The sequence below is a fragment of the Perca flavescens genome, chromosome 17 (assembly GCF_004354835.1).
Source record: "Perca flavescens isolate YP-PL-M2 chromosome 17, PFLA_1.0, whole genome shotgun sequence".
NCBI lineage: Eukaryota > Metazoa > Chordata > Actinopteri > Perciformes > Percidae > Perca > Perca flavescens.
This window is the reverse complement of record NC_041347.1, coordinates 4,399,675-4,419,773: the sequence shown is the minus strand read 5'-3', so window position 1 is coordinate 4,419,773 and position 20,099 is coordinate 4,399,675. Positions and strand designations below refer to the sequence as shown.

The 20,099-nt window shown below is 42.4% G+C and overlaps 1 protein-coding gene across 4 annotated transcripts in view; it reads right to left on the bottom strand.

Moving 5' to 3' along the window:
- Nucleotides 1-20,099, bottom strand: part of LOC114572628 (stromal membrane-associated protein 1) — a 266,403-nt gene that overhangs the window by 227,018 nt on the left and 19,286 nt on the right. For all 4 annotated transcript variants that reach the window (XM_028604329.1, XM_028604330.1, XM_028604331.1 and 1 more), the window contains exon 2: nt 3,919-4,052. In XM_028604329.1, the coding sequence (XP_028460130.1) occupies nt 3,919-4,052 (134 nt within the window). The remainder of the gene's footprint in view (nt 1-3,918; nt 4,053-20,099) is intronic.

Sequence of the window (20,099 nt, the reverse complement as noted above, 5' to 3'; positions counted from 1 at the left end):
ACAAATTACTTTAAGTATTGTGGTGCTGCAGAGATGTCCCAGGACTACAAATTGTATTTTTTCATATCGTGCAGCCCTACACAGTGAGTCCTTTCATTCATTCATTTGCATTCAACTCAATGTGCCCGCTGACTGCTTTCCAATCACACACACACACACACACACACACACACACACACACACACACACACACACACACACACACACACACACACACACACACACACACACACACACACACACACACACACACACACACACACACACACACACACACACTGGCCGTATGTGTCGCAGCTAAATTAAGAGGAGGGTGATAAATGGGGTGATGATAGGAGAAGTGGAGGAGATAGAGTCGGAATAATCAGCCATCCCGAATTAATTAGTCATTGAAAACAGTGATTAACATTCAGAGTGAGACCCTTTGGACTCACACTCAGCTGATGTATAGGCACTGCCTTGAAGAAACACACACACACCTTTAAGGTTGTGTGCACATAATGTACACACCGAACAATTGGATAAATTCACAAGTGGATGATTGAATAAATTACTGGCATGCTCAGGTGAGTTTCTCTCTGTGTCTCTCACACACTCTCACACACACACACACACACACACACACACACACACACACACACACACACACACACACACACACACACACACACACACACACACACACACACACACACACACACACACACACACACACACACACACACACACCTCCTGGGGCCCGTTTCAGAAAGCAGTTTTAGCGAAAACTCTGAGTTTGTTAACCCTGACATGAGGGAAACTCTGGGTTTTCTGTTTCAGAAAGAGAGGCAACTTAACCTCAGAGTCAGTTACTATGGTAACTGAGCCTGTGAACGTAACCTGGTCGGGAGCAGGTTTTCTTCAATAAACCTTGTCTCCTCCCTCTGACACAGCGCTCTTTCATTTCCTTAATTAATTCAGTCTAAAACACGGCATTTCCTTTAGTCGACGAACCCATTGATGAAGAATCTGTATTACTTCGCAGAGAGTTAAACATACGTTGGGAGATGATATTGAGGCACGACTATAGGTGTAATTTTATTTCCAGATAACTACCTATTTGAGCGGTATTGTTTTTCTTCCCAGTCTATCAGTTATGTAGCTTACATAACCTTATCCATCCTCATATCACTAACGTCACCCATCGTGGACATGCTCTACATCCCAGCACATTCTTTGTGGTGCATTACATTTTTTAGCAAACGGTAGTTTTCTTTACAACATTGGTGATGCGGAGCATATTAGTAAAGCCACTGTATAGCAAATAGCTGTCAGAAGAATGTGACTCGCCCTTTAACTTTTTTTAAACGTTTTGGTAGTGTTCCCTGGACACAAACTAGTAAGAGCCATTAAAAAGAAATTAATTATTATAAATCATAATTCTGTTAATGACATGGTGCTGCAACCTCAGAATAGAATTAGTAGTAGTTTACTTTCTCGCCCGCAGGATTGCACCTAAATGAAATTATAGGTGTCATACCATTCCAGTTTTCACCAGTAATATTAAAGGTTACCTGTGATTAAATATGAAATTAATACACTATGATATAGCTTACGCGTTAACTCTAGTAGCAATTTTCTCCCACACCAATTCTCGCTATTTTGCAGCAGCCGCTGTGTTTTTTTTTAACAAAATACATGTTCAAAATCGCTGTATGTGCACATGAGTATTTCCGCCGACCAGTTTGTTTGTGGTTGTTACCATGGTGAATCAGAGTATCATGGCTCCATTCATGCTGCCTTTTTATAGTGGTGGTGCACACGCTTAACTCTGAGTGAACCTACTCTGAGTTGACTGAACCAACTCAAATCAGCTGTTGGAACCGAAAACTCAAGAGTTTCCCATCTCAGGGTAAATCAACTCAGAGTTCAGGGTTAGACTCAGAGTTTGTTAAACCTTCTTCCTGAAACGGGCCCCTGATTTATTGTGTGTAATTGAATCAATGAGACATGCTAGTTACCATGCACAGACTGCACAGAGATTACAGTTCTCTATATTCCTTGAGCATGGCTGTGTGTTTACATGTGTGTTGCTGAGCATGAAGGCATGTTCACAATTCACTGTGTAAGTATGTGAATGCACTGCTCGGTTTTTACTCCCACCTTAGTCATACTATAGATCATACTATAGAATTGGGTTTTTTGCGTGTATGTCCAAAGGTTTTTTTTCACTCCCAATGATTTATTTAATGTATTTCTATTTGGGATGAAAATGCAGTATCTTTTGGTTTTGCAACTAGAGTTCCATCATGCTTTGGGTCATGTAAAAGATTATGTAAATCTGCACCATAAAAGGATACAAGAACAGATTTAGCTAACGCTAATTAGCTGACGTTAGGTTGAAGAGGCACTGGAATAATGTCACGCATCGTAACATAGGCCAACTAATTGATGATTAAATTCATTGGCAAAAATTTTGCAAGCAATTTTAAGTGATTTAATCGCTTAGTTGTTGCAGACCTGCTTTTGATACTGAGAAAAACAAATTTGATAATTATAGGGCAAACTCTTACATCGTAAGTTCTAAGGATCGTCTGTTTTTATATGATTTGTGTGTGGATTTTGTACTTTTGTGGTGAACATCAAAAATAATGTACTATGCTGATACGAAAAAGAGTTTTACTGATTCCAGAAGAATGTGTACAACTTCTGTGGGTTTCAATTTCCTGAGAATCTGAGAGGAAAGGAAGCAATTTGTGACACAAAGTGGGTCATTTCGGTTCAAAGAGGTTAAAGGAAAACCGTACAACAGAAATTACATTGTGCTACTCCGGTGATTTTGAAAGGCCAACATGCACAGTGCAAACAATAATTATTTGACCATTTGGTGGCCTTTTTCACTAACTGTTCTCACTGTTTCTGCTGCACGGCAGGTTGACTATTCCAACTTCAAAATGTAAAAAGTAAATAATGTTTGAAATCATCATAGTGAGAACATCTCATTTTTGATAGCGGGGCTACGGGCCAGTACTAGAACAGATCAACTCCAAATTATCAGTATCATCGATATGCAGCTATAAATCAGTGTAACAGTTATTATGTGTGGACCTTATTGGACCCTTTATGTAGAGACCAGTTCAAATTCACAAATGCAAACTGAGCAACAGTATTGAGAAGCCGCAAGAAACTAAGGTCCAAATTTTTCGTCCCAACATTTTCGCAAATAAAATCCCCAAATAAAATAACTACTACCTCACATTGTGTCAATCACGTTTACACACTCCCTCCAAAACTTTCCTCAGTCAATTTCTTTTTGGATTGGGTTCAATTTCTGCATTATGTTTTGCATCTCATTCATTTTGAGGTGTTTTGACACTTCAGAGCCACCGTACAGGCAAAGCCAAGAATAGCATCCGACAAGTTGATCCACTTTGTCTTCAGTGGTCATCTTTTTTAATATGTGGCTCCAGTATCGCAAGCTATTCTATTCGCACATCAAAGCACTGACATGCTAAAGTCAACTCTGAATGGATGGAGATAATCTCGCAGCTCCTTGATAACGATGTGGAATCCTTGCTCTCTGCGCAAGTTCAAGACTGGATGGACCCAAAATTTCCTATTTCCTTTTCTCTTTTTAAGAAAAAAGAGAACAACAAAATCATCCTCACTGCTTGAAGACTTTGTTATGCAAGAATTTTCGCAGCAGATTAATTAATACGCATCGGTGCAAGGTTTCTGTACGTGACCATTTTTAGGATGACATACGATAAAACACATATGAACATTTCCGACTCAGTGGGCAAGGGGCCTGGTGCTCTACTACTTAAGGTGTCACTTCAGTATTTCCATGCTGGTGTGAGTTTTGTGTTAAAGGTGTGTGTATAGCCCTGTGCATGCCTGTGTGTGTGTGTGTGTGTGTGTGTGTGTGTGTGTGTGTACCTGGATCTGCTCGGGTGTCCACTGGTCCAGATTGACAGATTTGACTCTGGAGATGTGGACACCCAGGTTGCGGTGGATGCCGGCACAGCGGATGCACATGAACACCCCGAGGTTCCATGATGCCCATCGAGGACCTGAAAAGGGAAAAGAAAGAGAAAGAAAAGTTGCACTCGTTCAAATGTTAGTGTAAAGGTCCTGCTGTGTTATCAGTTTAACTGACTCAGTAACACAGTAAAAAGGGACACTTGAGACAAAGTAGATTCAGTCTTTCAATTCCCTTTCAATTCAAATCTAAATTGTGGAAGTGATTAATTAAAACTTGGTTGTGTAAAATGAAAAAGCAAACGTGTGACCGCTATTCTCTCGGAAATTTTTCACCTAACACAGTCCATCAAAAATGTGCTTTAAAAATGCACAGGCAACTCTCACTTCCATGAACTGGACAGCTGTTTGACTGACAGGGGATTTCTGGAAAGTGCAGTAGTGTGCAGGTACAGTACACTATCAGAGTTGAGCAGAAACCCAAGAAGTTAATAAGAAAAGATCAAAATCAGCACTAGGATTCAAAGCCTTTACTTACTTTGGTGAAATTGTCTCACTTAAAAAAAAGCAGTATTTCAAAAAAGTACATACTTCAACTTGATGTTATCCTGAGTCATTTTGAACACTTATCAAAATTGCTCAGGAAGTAATATCCCAAATCCCTTCCATACATGTTAATGGGATTTTACAAAAGGAGCATAGAAAGGTTTATTATTTATGGATATCATTTGATTGCAACTACTGTGGTTTTAGAAATATTCTTCTATATAAAAGTACAAGCATACACCATCACTTATGTCATTTTGAAGCCCAAGAAAATCTGCAGACATATAATTCTTTATATTAAATGTAAGTCGTGTCTAAAGAGTGGCTGCATTTTATCAACTCCAAATCAGAAAGATGATTGTTACAGATTTATTGATTTAAGATTGCTTCAAATGTGGTCTCTGAAGACTGAATAATTATAGCATCCATGTACTTTTATTGCATGCATACTAAACTGCTTTCATTTGGTGATTAATAGCTTTGATTAAATGTCACTATAATTAAAAACCAATTTCTCCATATAAAAAGGTACTATTAAAACTAGTTGAATGAAAGCAGCTTTGAGATTAATAAACAGATTTTCAAAAGCTTTCATTAGTTTAAGGGTCATAGAATATTTTTTATTCATAAAGCCAAATCCTCAAAAACCAGAATTAAAAACAAGGAAATCTCCCCCATTATCCATTACATGTGGCATGACAACAGGGTGAACTACAGCTCTATATCCATTTTTTGTGTGCAGGATGAATTATCATGGCACACAAGTGAAACCGAATCAATTTGTGGAGAGTCCAAGTTTGGATTTTGGAACTGTGCTTGCCAGACTGAGGCCACTGCAAAAATAACAAACATAAGGTTACATAAAAGCTCTGGTAGAGAACAAGAAACAAGGCCATGCGCTTGCTGAACAGAAACAGAAGAAGTAAAGAAGCTCCAGGCAGACACAGACAAGACTTTGATTCCTGTTGACACTCAATCGTGCAAAGTCTGTTGAGAGGAGACACAGGAATTTGAAATTATCCCACAAGCCACTGCTCTAAAGACAGGGCTTGACATTGAGCTTTTTTAGTTTTACTTGCCTGATAGCTAAACTTACATGTCCAAAATGGAAAATGTGGTCCTACAGTACAGGCCAAAAGTTTGGACACACCTTCTCATTCAATGCGTTTCCTTTTTATTTTCATGACTATTTACATTGTAGATTCTCACTGAAGTCATCAAAACTATGAATGAATACATATGGAATTATGTACTTAATAAAAAAGTGTGAAATAACTGAAAACATGTCTTATATTTTAGATTCTTCAAAGTAGCCACCCTTTGCTTTTTTTTTTATTAATAAGGGAAATAATTCCACTAATTAACCCTGACAAAGCACACCTGTGAAGTGAAAACCATTTCAGGTGACTACCTCATGAAGCTCATTGAGAGAACACCAAGGGTTTGCAGCGCTATTAAAAAAAGCAAAGGTTTGCTACTTTGAAGAATCTAAAATATAAGACATGTTTTCTTGTTATTTCACACTTTTTTGTTAAGTGCATAATTCCATATGTGTTCATTCATAGTTTTGATGCCTTCAGTGAGAATTTACAATGTAAATAGTCATGAAAATAAAGGAAACGCATTGAATGAGAAGGTGTGTCCAAACTTTTGGCCTGTACTGTATGTAAAAAAATAAAACCAACATGGATTTATAATTAAAAAAAACATTGTATTTTTTTCATAGTTTCTGCCACCCCCATGAGGAATTCTAAGTAATGACAACAAAACTGTTGGCACGTCCACATGATACAAGCCTTCTGTGACCGCGCACCGCCCCCACGACCCCTTCACACAGTTGCTTGAAGCCAAGGAGGACACAGAGGATTAAGAAAACATTATTGGCCTCTTCAGAAATGTGCTTTTCTTCTTTTTCTTTTTTTCTTAGTTTATTTGTCAGGGACAATGCAGCGCACATTATTACATACATAGTTTCTAGCCAATAGGCTAATTTGCAACCCCAGTCCCTGGTCAGGCCTTTCTAAAAAGATAATTCAAATATAATTTTTTAGTGTGAGTTACACAATCATGCAGCAGATACATTGTATACTAATTGTGGGAATGCTGTTCTACAGCATCCCAACTATTGTTATTCTGTTCTTTATTTGTAGTGGGAATGCTGTTCAACAGCATTCCAACTATTGTTATTCGGTTTTCTTTATTCTCATTCCGTACGTTTTTTAGCTCTGCGTAACTTGCAACTGCATACTTTCAGCTATTAAAACCATTCAACTTTTAAAATGTTCAGCTCTTTCAGCTAATGATGTGACTGTTTTTCTACTATTTATACTTTTTAAAATATTAAGCTTTTTAACACTTTTTTTAACATTGAAGTCAATGAGAGCATGCTTCAAATCCTTAAAATCTTCTTCCGCTCCCAAAATGTTCAGCTCCTTCATACTTTCACCTACAGACGCCAAATAAACTTTAAAATGTTCACGAAATATCCAGCTATCTGGCTTTATCTTTTCAGTTTGATATCTTTAACAGTTTTTGTGAAAAAGCTGTTTAAGTTTAGTGATCATTTCAGGATTTTTAATCGATTAAACAGAGTGTATTGGGCTGCTTAGAGTGATGATGTCATCATCTAGAGTCTGAAGCTTCAAAAAAACTATCTTTGTCCGTTCTCTATAAATTGCTGGTATACCCACAATTTTTACTTGTCATGCACAATTTATACATCAAAACGTAGGTATTTTTGTCTAGTTTCAGGCAAAGTTTTGTGATACGCCTTTTACTTTTGGCTGGTTGAGCTTCCAAATGACAAGAGTTCCACACATTCTTCCATTCACTCCCCTTTTTAACATTCTTCACATTTCCAAGCGAAATGCTGAACGAACCATTCAATGAGCTTCCAAATGACGAGAGTTTCAAATCAAACAAACCACTTTTTTAAAGCCAACAGTTCAGTTTAGCGTCAGCCTTTAACTTTTTAATGAAATTCATACACCATTTCCACTTTTTCAACTATTTTCACTTCAACTTCTTCTTATGGATTTAAGCTATTCATCCAGTTTAGCTTTAGCAATTCAGCTATTCAGCATTCCCACGCATTTTCTGCAGGAAATGCATTTTCTAGTATATTACATCAACATTTCACAAATTCATGACCACATTACATGAGCAGCGCACTGTATGCCTGTGTGCATTTTTTATTTATTTTTTACATAAAACCATCATAAAACAGCACACCACGTAACAACACAAACCCCAAGCACCCAGCCGCCCGCACCCACTCACATATACCCACCCCGATAGTGATGGGCCTGGGCCGCTACATGTTTAGCTCCCATACCTAGACCCCGGCCCGAAAGTTGCCTTGCAATATACAGTCAAATGGGCATAGAGAGCACTGCCTGTCCTTCTAAGTGCAAGTACACCGCACTGCGACTGCTTTTGGCTTGCCATTATATTATATTGTAGCGAACGCCGTCTGCGTGGAGTTTTGAAAAGTCTAACCACACTTGCAACCGCTTTACCGGCATTGCCGTGACTCACTGGGACGTTAAATAAATTGCCAAGGCGATGTCATTTTTTTGCTTCCGCACCTATGAGGGTGTGTGTGTGTGTGTGTGTGTGTGTGTGTGTGTGTGTGTGTGTGTGTGTGTGCGCAGGCGCGGATTAATGCACAGGCTTGCGTAGGCTGCAACCTAGGGGCCCCAGGCAATTTATTAGGGCCCGAGCGCCGACAGCGGCAAAGGCCCTATTGAAACTGAAGGAATTATTATTAGGGCCCGAGCGCCGACAGCGGCGAAGGCCCTATTGAAACTGAAGGAATTATTGTTTGTTTGTTTCTTTCTATTATTTTCCCGTCAAATTAATTGCCTTTTTGAGGGGCTTAACATATTCAAAAACTCACCAAATTTGGCGGTCGCATTAAGTCTGATGAAAGTTTACGTATTTTAAGGGTTTCGGGAATAGGCGCACAAAAATGGCTCGCTAGCGCCCCCTAGAAAGTTAAGAAAATTGAGCCCCTGCAGTGCGTTTAACGTAGACTCACGAAACTACACTACACATATGTAACATGTCAAGATGTACAAAAAACTTAATTAGAGCCATACCCTAAACCCAACAGGAAGTCCGCCATTTTGATTTCAAAGTTCGAAATTAGTGCAATTTTGGCGATTTCCACATACTTTAACGAACTCCTCCTAGAGATTTCATCCGATCAACTTCAAACTCGGTCTATGCCATCTTAAGATGTTAAAGATGAAAAGTTGTTAAAAGAAAAACTTTTTGTCATAGGGCGTGGCCGCGGCGGGGCTGCCATTTTGTGCATCATCCGATTTGCATGAAACTCAGAATGTGTGGTCTACGTGGGATACTGAGCCGCCCCCTATAATATGGCCACGCCCACTTACGCAGGCCACGCCCCCTTTCATAACATTTGAACAGTTTAAGGTAGAGTCTTGTGTGAGGTGTCATTGAACTCAGCAGAGAGTTCCTTCTTTATTGGTGATGGTTTGGCCCGCCCCCTATGCATAAGCCACGCCCCCTTTCATAACATTTGAACCGTTTAAGGTATACCCTTGTGTGAGGTATCATTGAACTCAGCAGAGACTTCCTTCTTCATTGGTGATGGTTTGGCCCGCCCCCTATGTTCAAGCCACGCCCCCTTTCATAACATTTGAACCGTTTAAGGTAGAGTCTTGTGTGAGGGGTCATTGAACTCAGAGACTTCGTTTTTAATTGGTCATGGTTTGACCCGCCCCCTATGCTTAAGCCCCGCCCTCTTTCATAAAATTTGAACTTTTTAAGGTATACCCTTGTGTGAGGTATCATTGAACTCAGCATAGACTTCTTTCTTCATTGGTGATGGTTTGACCCGCCCCCTATGCTTAAGCCCCGCCCCCTTTCTTACAATTTGAAACATTTAAGATAGACCCTTGTGTGAGGTATCAATGAACTCAGCAGAGACTTCCTTCTTCATTGGTGATGGTTTGGCCCGCCCCCTATGTTAAAACCACGCCCTTTTGAATAAATGCTGACCCATCTAAGGTAGATTCTTGTGTGAGGTATCATTGAACTCAGCACAGACTTCCTTTTTAATTGGTGATGGTTTGACCCGCCCCCTATGCTTTAGCCACGCCCCTTTTCACAGCTAATGAACCGTATGACGTAGAGTCTTGTGTGAGCTATCGTTGTACTCGGCGGGGAGTTCCCTTTTAACAATTCGGGGCGTCTGAGTGCCGCGCAAATTTTTGCGCGGTCGCAAGGAGCGGCGTCTGCCGGTAACCCCGACGCGCGCAGAGGCGCGAGGGCCCGTCCATCGCTGCTCGCAGCTTTAATTATTATTTTAAATTTACTTCAGCGTGAACTAAAAAAGACCCTAATTGGCCCAAAAAAAAAAAAAAAAAAAAAAGTAGGATCTAGATGTGACTTGGGTCACATCTATCCAATCACAGGAGGGAGTCTGAGACAGAGGGGCCGGGTCAGAAACACCAGCCACCAACACGCCATGCTGCAGAAACAGTTCACCTGCTTGTGGGTCAGCCGCTCCCCTGGCAGAGATGGAGGGAATCCCCGCCCCCCCTCTCCACCTGTTGCTGCGGAGGAGGACACAAAAAGAGGCCGGAAAATCCTGCTACCTATAGCTCGGATCCTGCATGTTGGGATAAAACTGATGAAGACATGAGGGCATATTGGATTAAAATGGGATCTAAAAGTTGCCAGAACAAAGACGCAGATGTTGCTGCCTCAGAAAGACAACATAAACACCAAAAGAGGTAGGCTACTTTTCCAAAACCCAGTTTAAAATGAAACTAGCAGGTGAAATGCAGCCAAGAGAATGGCTGTTGTATTCCCCCTCAAAAGGCATCATGTTATGTCGCGCAAATTATTTGGGAACAGTTAAATTCAAGTGATGCAAATGAAAATGAAAATGCAGCTGTACCTCTAGCTGAACATGAGGGATTTGAGTGCCACAGGTAATGTGCTGACGGTTGGTTGATAGTTTTAGAACTAAAAAAACAAGTTGACAATTAATGCGAATATTGGACCTGGAGGTTTTAAAGAGGGTGGTTGTGGTGGTGAAAATCAAGAAAGAAAAAATTCTAAATGTAGGATGATTGTACAACAATATGTAGCCTACATATACTTATTGTGCTGCTGTTTCGTTATTGCTCTTAATAACAGTGTTATTATGTGCTGCTGCTTTTTTAAATTTTATTCATAGTTTAGTGTATTGCATAGTGGTTTGTGTCTCAGTAATGATCAGTGGTGGAATGTAACTAAGTACTGTAAGAATTGAGGTACTTGTACTTTACTTCAGTCTATTTTTATATGCCACTTTCTACTTCTACTCCGCTACATTTCAGAGAAAAACTTTACTTTTTACATTAACTCCACTACATTCATCTGACAGCTTTAGTAACTAGTCATCCTACTTTACACATTAAGATTTCTGCAGACAAAACACATATAGGTCTAGTTTAAACAATACATCCATCCATCCATCCCTCTTCATCCGCTTATCCGGTGTCGGGTCGCGGGGGAACAGCTCCAGCAGGGGACCCCAAACTTCCCTTTCGCGAGCCACATTAACCAGCTCCGACCGGGGGATCCCGAGGCGTTCCCAGGCCAGGTTGGAGATATAATCCCTCCACCTAGTCCTGGGTCTTCCCAGAGGCCTCCTCCCAGCTGGACGTGCCTGGAACACCTACCTAGGGAGGCGCCCAGGGCCATCCTTACCAGATGCCCAAACCACCTCAACTGGCTCCTTTCGACGCAAAGGAGCAGCGGCTTTACTCCGAGCTCCTCACGGATGACTGAGCTTCTCACCCTATCTCTAAGGGAGACGCCAGCCACCCTCCTGAGGAAACCCATTTCGGCCGCTTGTACCCTGGATCTCGTTCTTTTGGTCATGACCCAGCGTTCCTGACCATAGGTGAGGGTAGGAACGAAAACTGACCGGTAGATCGAGAGCTTCTGGCTCAGCTCTCTTTTTGTCACAACGGTGCAATAAATTGAATGTAATACCACACTTGCGCCAATTCTTCGACCAATCTCCCACTCCATTGTCCCCTCACTCGCGAACAAAACCCCAAGGTACTTGAACTCCTTCACTTGGGGTAAGGACTCATTCCCTACCTGGAGTAGGCACTCAACAGGGATGCACGAAAAGCTCCGCCGGAGGTGTGAGTTGAAAGTCTGTCGGACAGGGGCCTCCTCCAGACGTTCCCAATTATAAAAACTTGAACTCCATAGAGCTGTTTTTATAAAAAATTACAAAATTCAAAAATTTCCAAAATCTTGGTTTTCGTGCAAAATATGGGCCGTTTTACGAAAATTGAGGGCCAATTGCAAATTTGGTAAGACTGTGTGTCGGAGTTCAGCGGCCGGTGCTGCCTGTGTTGCTGCCTCGCCACCTTCCTTCACAGACCCTGGCCTGCTATGAGGTACTTGGAGCTCTGTCACGGCAGCCCACAGCACTCCATACTCGCGCAAAGTCACTGTTTTTTTGCGCTAATGGACAACCAAACGCTGCTGCCCTGACAGAGCTCCAGGGCCTGCAACCTTATATACTGTCTATGCCTGCAACTCCCCTCTTCCTGCTAGCTAAATGGCCCGTGTATGTGAGTGAGAGCGCGGTCAGCAAGATTGTTACGCCAGCAATTTCTTACCACAGTTCCAGTTAATCTTTTAATGTGTGTAATTATAATGTGTTGAGTTATTTAAACAAATGATTGGGGAAATAAACGCCGCTTGTCCGCGAGTCCCATTGATAGAGCTTGCGGCTGGATGTAACCGCCGAAATGGAAGCTAACTATCCGTGATTTGTAGCTACAAATCACGGATAGTTACCTTCCTTTTTGGCGTAATTAGAGTATATTTACAGTTTGAATTTCGTCACACCACGTATACAACATCTACCTAAATGTCTTATAAAGCTAACAACGGGGTCCGATTTCAAGTTAATGAATATTTGTGAATTTCAGAGGAATTCTAAGAGGAGGCTAGCTAGCTCTCATTGATAGAGCTACATCCAGCAGCAGGCTCTATCAATGAGGCTTGCGGACAAGCGGCGTTTATTTCCCCAATCGTTTGTTTAAATAACTCAACACATTATAATTACACACATTATAAGATTAACTGAAACCTGTGGTAAGAGATTGCTGGCGTAACAAGCTTGCTGACCGCGCTCTCACTCACATACACCGGGCATTTAGCTAGCAGGAAGAGGGGAGTTGCAGGCCCTGGAGAGCAGGGGCATTTGGTTGTCCATTAGCCCAAGAGACGGTGACTTTGCGGGGGTATGGAGTGCTGTGGGCTGCCAGTCGTGACGGAGCTCCAAGTACCTCGACTGTTCTCTTAATACACCCACGGCTGTGACAAACGTTCCGGATTTTGAGATGCTTACGTAAGCAACTAGCTTTGTTGAGATTTGCCCGTTTTCAGCGGCAGTTTCAAAATATGAGATTTTCATAGTAAAGGGGTGTCAATGGGATTTTGAGCTTCTATGTATGTCCTATTTACCCACCGAACTGTCGTTATTCAGCTATGACATGGTAAAATCACCCTTTTAAATTTGCACTTGAAGGCTACATACATGATATTGTGTTAAAGGACTGAGGCTAAGGGCAGGGTTATAATTGGCAGGATTCTTTTGAAATGTTTGACAAGAACAGGACTGGGGATGGAGAAAACAGTACAAACATACTTGTACTTTTGCTCCTGTGTTTTTGGTTTTGGAAAAGCTAAAATAAGCAAAAAAATGCAGAGCCATCATAGACTGGGTAAACTCAGCCCAATCTGCCGGGTTGCTGCGCTTCGGTGGCCAGCTTATTGAATGTAAACAAAAAGCTGCTTGGTTGCTGTAACGGAAGCAGGATAGATAAATGTATAGGTTTCCAGCCTGAGCTGCAGGGTGAAATCAAATCACCAGCAGATCGGCTGGGTTTACACACGCAAGAATTAAAGAAATTAAGTCAAGCTAAACTGAACTGACAAACAAACAATATTATTAACTAGTCTTATTTTTAAAACTGCTATCATCTCATCAGTATGAATCCAAATCTACCTCTAATTTCAAAAGATTTTTTCAAAGGCTGTTGACTGTGGAATTGAAATTTCACCTCTCACTGAACACTGCATGAGTGCACATTCACTGAGAAATACAGCAACGGCCTTTAAGGGAAAGGAGTTAAGGTCTGCCCATACATCTGACCGGCACATATAAACGTCAATGCCACTCCACCTTTTGGGGGATAGAAAACGGATGTCAATGCAGTTTGACGTGTGCTTGGATCATAATTTTGACAAATGTGTATTGGAGTGTGGATTTAATTCGGGTTGAAGAAACATTTGTTTTAAACACATGTCCGATATTTGTTTTTATATATTTATTCATATTTGACCTTGCCTGAATCTGAGCGTTGGCGTTCGCGATACCACAGTCTTCCCCTGTCTACGTGGATCAATGACCCAACACAGTGGCAGCATATTGCTTATATGGACATACATATTTCATTGAATCACTATCGTTAGGGTTGTCTGTAATTCATCAAGCTGTTACTAATAGCCAACTGTTTAGGCTGAGATTTAGTTGGAGATGAGTCTGATGCTGCTATACTGTATGTAGCAGCCTCCCACTTACATGTTAGCTATCTATCAGTAGTAACTGTCCCAAGCATCATTTAGCAATTCACCACAGTGACTGAGAATATCCATGTATAAGTTAAGTATAAGTTGTACAAGTTCACTTCTATTTTAATGTACACAGTGAAATGGTTAGCATTGCTAAGCCTCTTTTGTGATTGACAGGTTAGTGTGTAGCCACTCCCCTAAAGCATCTTCTGCTTTAACATCAATTTTAAAATAAATGGAACAATCATTTACTAAATGGACATCATGCTGTATTGAAGAAGACTTAAAACTAACGATTGAGGCCATAAACTAATTTTGAAAATGTTTACTGAGGTAATGAATTAAGTTAGAAGTAGGGTAATTTTCTCATAGACTTCTATGCAATCTGATTTCCTTTTGGAGCCAGTGGAGTCGAACCCTGTTGGAAATTAGATAGAATGCAGGTTTAAGGCACTTCCACATTGGATACACTTTCATGCCCGGAAGTTGCCGCTTCTTGGGTCTGCCTTAAACATCACTTGATATGTCACCAAATCTAATGAGAAAGTCTCATGCTATCAGAGTGGAAAAGGCTATGAAATTAATACAGGATACTAAAGGCCTTAATGTGCTTCAAACAAAGTAGTTTGTAAAGTGTGTTGTCCATTCATGTCTTTGGGCAAAAGTTTTTATACCTGTTCAGCACGGCCACACTCAGAAGGCAAGGCCTGCCATCATAGCCTCTTTATATCGCAGCAATGAATTGTACAAATTGGTTTGACAGCACACACTTTCGGACTCTCCTTGAAAAATATAATGTAGTTGTAAATACAGTCCGTCGGCGAGCGCCTGGTGGCCGGGTTTGCCACGGAGCCCGGCCGGGCACAGCCCGAACAAGCTACGTGGCTCCCATCTCTCCAGCCCATGGGCCCACCACCTGTGGGAGGAACCGTTGGGGTCGGGTGCGATGCCAAACGGGTGGCAGTGAAGGTCAGGGGCCTCGACGGACCAGACCCGGGCGGCAGACGCTGGCTCTGGGGACGTGGAACGTCACCTCTCTGTGGGGAAGGAGCCGGAACTGGTGCGGGAGGTGGAGCGCTACGGTTAGATCTGGTGGGGCTTACCTCACGCACAGTCTCGGTTCTGGAACCATACTCCTGGATAGGGGTTGGACTCTTTTCTTCTCCGGAGTTGCCCAGGGTGTGAGGCGCCGGGCGGGTGTGGGGATACTCACAAGCCCCGGCTGAGCGCCCGCTGTGTTGGAGTTTACCCGGTGGACGAGAGGGTCGCCTCCCTACGCCTGCGGGTTGTGGGGGGAAAACTCTGACTGTTGTTTGTGCATATGCACCAAACAGGAGTTCGGAGTATTCGGCCTTCTTGGAGACCTTGACTGGAGTCCTGCATGGGGCTCCAGTGGGGGACTCCATTGTTCTGCTGGGGGACTTCAACGCACACGTGGGCAATGATGGAGACACCTGAGAGGCGTGATTGGGAGGAACGGCCTCCCTGATCTAAACCAGAGTGGTTGTTTGTTGTTGGACTTCTGTGCTAGTCATGGATTGTCTATAACGAACACCATGTTCGAACATAGGGATGCTCATAAGTGTACCTGTTACCAGAGCACCCTAGGTCGAAGGTCAATGATCGATTTCATAATCGTTTCATCTGATCTGAGGCCGTATGTTTTGGACACTCGGGTGAAGAGAGGGGCAGAGCTGTCAACCGATCACCATCTGGTGGTGAGTTGGGTCAGGGGTGGGGAAGACTCTGGACAGACCTGGTAAGCCCAAACGTGTAGTGCGGGTAAATTGGGAACGTCTGGAGGAGGCCCCTGTCCGACAGACTTTCAACTCACACCTCCGGCGGAGCTTTTCGTGCATCCCTGTGGAGGCTGGGGGCATTGAACCCGAGTGGACAATGTTCAAAGTTTCCATTGCTGAAGCTGCGGCGAGGAGCTGTGGTCTTAGGGTCTTAGGTGCCTCAAGGGGCGGTAACCCACGAACACCGTGGTGGACACCGGTGGTCAGGGAAGCCGTCCGACTGAAGAAGGAGTCTTTCCGGGATATGTTATCCCGGAGGACTCACTCACTGGATCGGTTCGCAACCGAGTGTGAAGCGGTTGGGATGAGGATCAGCACCTCTAAATAGGCCATGGTTCTCAGCAGGAAACCGATGGAATGCCTTCTCCAGGTAGGGAATGAGTCCTTACCCCAAGTGAAGGAGTTCAAGTACCTTGGGGTTTTGTTCGCGAGTGAGGGGACAATGGAGCGGGAGATTGGTCGGAGAATCGGCGCAGCGGGTGCGGTATTGCATTCAATCTATCGCACCGTTGTGACGAAAAGAGAGCTGAGCCAGAAGGCAAAGCTCTCGATCTACCGGTCAGTTTTCGTTCCTACCCTCACCTATGGTCATGAAGGCTGGGTCATGACCGAAAGAACGAGATCCAGGGTACAAGCGGCCAAAATGGGTTTCCTCAGGAGGGTGGCTGGCGTCTCCCTTAGAGATAGGGTGAGAAGCTCAGTCATCCGTGAGGAGCTCGGAGTAGAGCCGCTGCTCCTTTGCGTCGAAAAGGAGCCAGTTGAGGTGGTTCGGGCATCTGGTAAGGATGCCCCTGGGCGCCTCCCTAGGGAGGTGTTCCAGGCACGTCCAGCTGGGAGGAGGCCTCGGGGAAGACCCAGGACTAGGTGGAGGGATTATATCTCCAACCTGGCCTGGAACGCCTCGGGATCCCCCAGTCGGAGCTGGTTAATGTTGCTCGGGAAAGGGAAGTTTGGGGTCCCCTGCTGGAGCTGCTCCCCCCGCGACCCGACACCGGATAAGTGGACGAAGATGGATGGATGGATGGATGGATGGAAATACAAAAAAATTAAAATAATCATTTTGAGAAGTTCAAACCATGCCTTACTTTAACATATTCGCAAACCTGGCTAATCGCCACAAAGTGTGAATGATTGTGATGATCTCTGAAAATTAAAAAAATTGTCAGATGCAGCTGCACTCAATTCCACTATTAAAAAAGGGGTTTCAGACGCTGTATGACACTCAGACAAGCCCAAGGTCATTAAATTCGTTGAGACCCAGAGGATTAACACCTTTATGCATATTAAGGAATTTCTTTAAAATGTCTTGTTTGAGCGAGATCAGATAAGAGTCTATCAAAAAACTCTGTCTTCCAAATGCATCATCTAAAGTAGCATGAAACAACCAGAGCTCTGCCAAATCTCCATTGGGATGAATAGGAGATGGAACATAAATGACAGTCAAATCATTTTAATGGGCTAGTGGCTACAGTCCCTCAGCGCCATTGTTGGCTCTATCCCTCTCCAGACCATGAAGCTTACTATCTGTCAATTTGCCAATTGAAAGCGACTTTGAACAGTGAAAGTGCAAGGGATCAACATTTAGGGATCGGGGCTACATAATGGTGGTGCAGCAGGGACAGTTGGATGGCGGAGGGAATGTATGCAGTCGAGTGGGCATGCCTGTCTCGAGTAAGAGCATCAGTGTGTTAATGCAGTGGCACTAATGCGCTAGACAGCCTAAAGGAGCATTAAGGCAGGGATGACTGAGTGTTAAGCCTGAATCAAGCAGCTCAGCCATTGTAAGCTGGACTCTATCTGTATGGATTGGACTTCATTGCTCTTAGATAACCTCTTATATTAACATAGTAGTTTTCATCTACATACAGTGACATACAGAGGACAAATGTGTATGCATGCAGTGGCTGGAAAACCTTTTTTGGCACACTGCAGATCATCCAGATACACTGACATTTTCTTAACAGTAGGATTTTACAGTGGATTCTCATTCTCCACTGGCTTCTGAGTATTTCTATATCTCTGAGAAAATCACTAGAGCGCTTTAGCAGGGTCTGACTGTATTTAGAAAAGTGAATGGCTCAAACAAATTATACTCCAAATATAAAGTATGCTATTGTAGAAAGACCTCAGGTTTCATCTGCCTTGCATGCTAAACTGTGCTGTGCTATTTCAACCAGCCAATCACTTTTCTCACTGAGATGATGAGCAGCCTTCACTGATGCTCTTTGGTGCTCTGACTGGTGAGTTCAGTGTCTGAAGGTGATGACCAGCAATCCCTCTGAGTCACTTAGTGAAATCTGATTGTTCCTCACTAAAGGCAGCAACCACATTTTAGAAAGTTCATGTGAATGAGCTTCTAGGTTGTATTTTATTCCTGACTAAATGTGTGTAAACTGGTGTTTTGCATTTGTAAATGGGTTATCAGGTTTTCTTGGTTTATCCCAGAGATGCTCATAAGTCTCTGAGTTCAAGTCCAAGTCAAGTCTCAAATCTTTGAGCTTGAGTCCAAGTCAAGTCTCAAGTCTCTTGTGGTTATAATGAGTGTTGTATCAGCTGCTGCGTTTCATCCATGCTGCATAAAAAATCACTGCATAGCTATATAAGGAATTTAAAGTATATAATATGTTATTATGACTCATTTATCTATTATCCTACAGTATCAGATGTGATTAGTTGTTTGGTATATAATCAGTGTAAACAGCAAAAATTGCAATATGAGAAAAAAAACACCAGGAATGCTTTACTTTCATGTTAATTGCTGTATTTGCCTTGTAATATGAACATACAGTATCGTACAGACCAACTATTGAGGTAGGCTACTCAGGTTATCAGGAAAATATTGCTAAAATGAATAACCAACCTATTTTTCACTTACAGAGCACAACAATGTAATGTGCACTGTATCTACAACTAATGACTGCATATAAACTACTGTCTACACATTCCCCAGACTCTCAAACTCAGTGTAACGTTGACTAAATAAAACTGTTACGTTACATGATCAACAATAAACCTGTAACCGGTTTGCAGCCAACATTAATAATTTACGTGGTGGCAGCCATAAATAATAACGTAACGTTAAGTTTAGCAAACAAACAAACACTTATTCATCTTCTCATAACATCTAGTGAACAACAGTTCACAGTGTAGGTCATAGCTAAAGCAAAAAGCAAGCTAACGGTAGATGGCCATTGCTGAGCTTAACATGTTTGCTAATCAGTGTGCGTTTTCAGGTGCCTGATAAATGTAGACATGGTTGAGCCAGAATCCTTTATTGTGTTACCAGATATTTAGCTTTCTGTGATTCTTTTGTTTGGGCCTTGTTGTCTGAAGTTTTAAAGCAAAAGCTTCCAATGAATGGCACAGCAGCTTCCGGTGCAGCCAACATGTTTGTTGTCCTCTCTCACGTGTGGCCACTCACAGCAGAAAGATACGTTACCTATAACATAGGTAGGTTAGAGGTTACGCAGGGAGGGGAATAACATTCAGCTCATCAGGCGTTTGTTAAAAATAAAGACTGTTCATGAGTTGCGATTCATGTCTGAAGTCTTTCGAGGATAAGTCTCAAGCAGGGCATGAAATTAACACCAGCCCACCCGCCAAATGCAGGTGAATTTTGCAACTGGCGGGTAACACTGTCAATCTACCTGCCATTACAATCCACTTCTCACTACATGTAGCTATATGCTAACGCCACGGAAAGCTGTAATTTTGGCTGCCGATATTGTACATTTTTCCCCATTTTTGGATTACATTCCTGCAGGAACATGTCCAGTTGTTACAGCCCGACTATTTTTTATTGGTGATTTTTCACGGTACTATGTCCTGCTTTATACTCAGTTACAGTCAGTCTCCACGGAATGTAAAAAGGCAGCAACAGCAGAGACTCTGGAGGTACGGAAACGCTGACCAATCAGAGCACACTGGGCTTTTTCAAAAGGGGGGCTTAAAGAGACATACAGGTTCAGCAGCAATGAACAGTATGAGAAAAATAAAGTTTTTTATTTTAACTTTAAAGCATGTAAACATTAGGATCACAGTTCGGATCACGGTTTTGAGTCCCGGATCGGATACATTTTCGGATCAGCACAAAAAAGGGGAGAATGATTTGATAACATCAACTCTAATGTAACCTTCTGCCAAGTGTAATGCTAGTTTTATCTAGCGTGA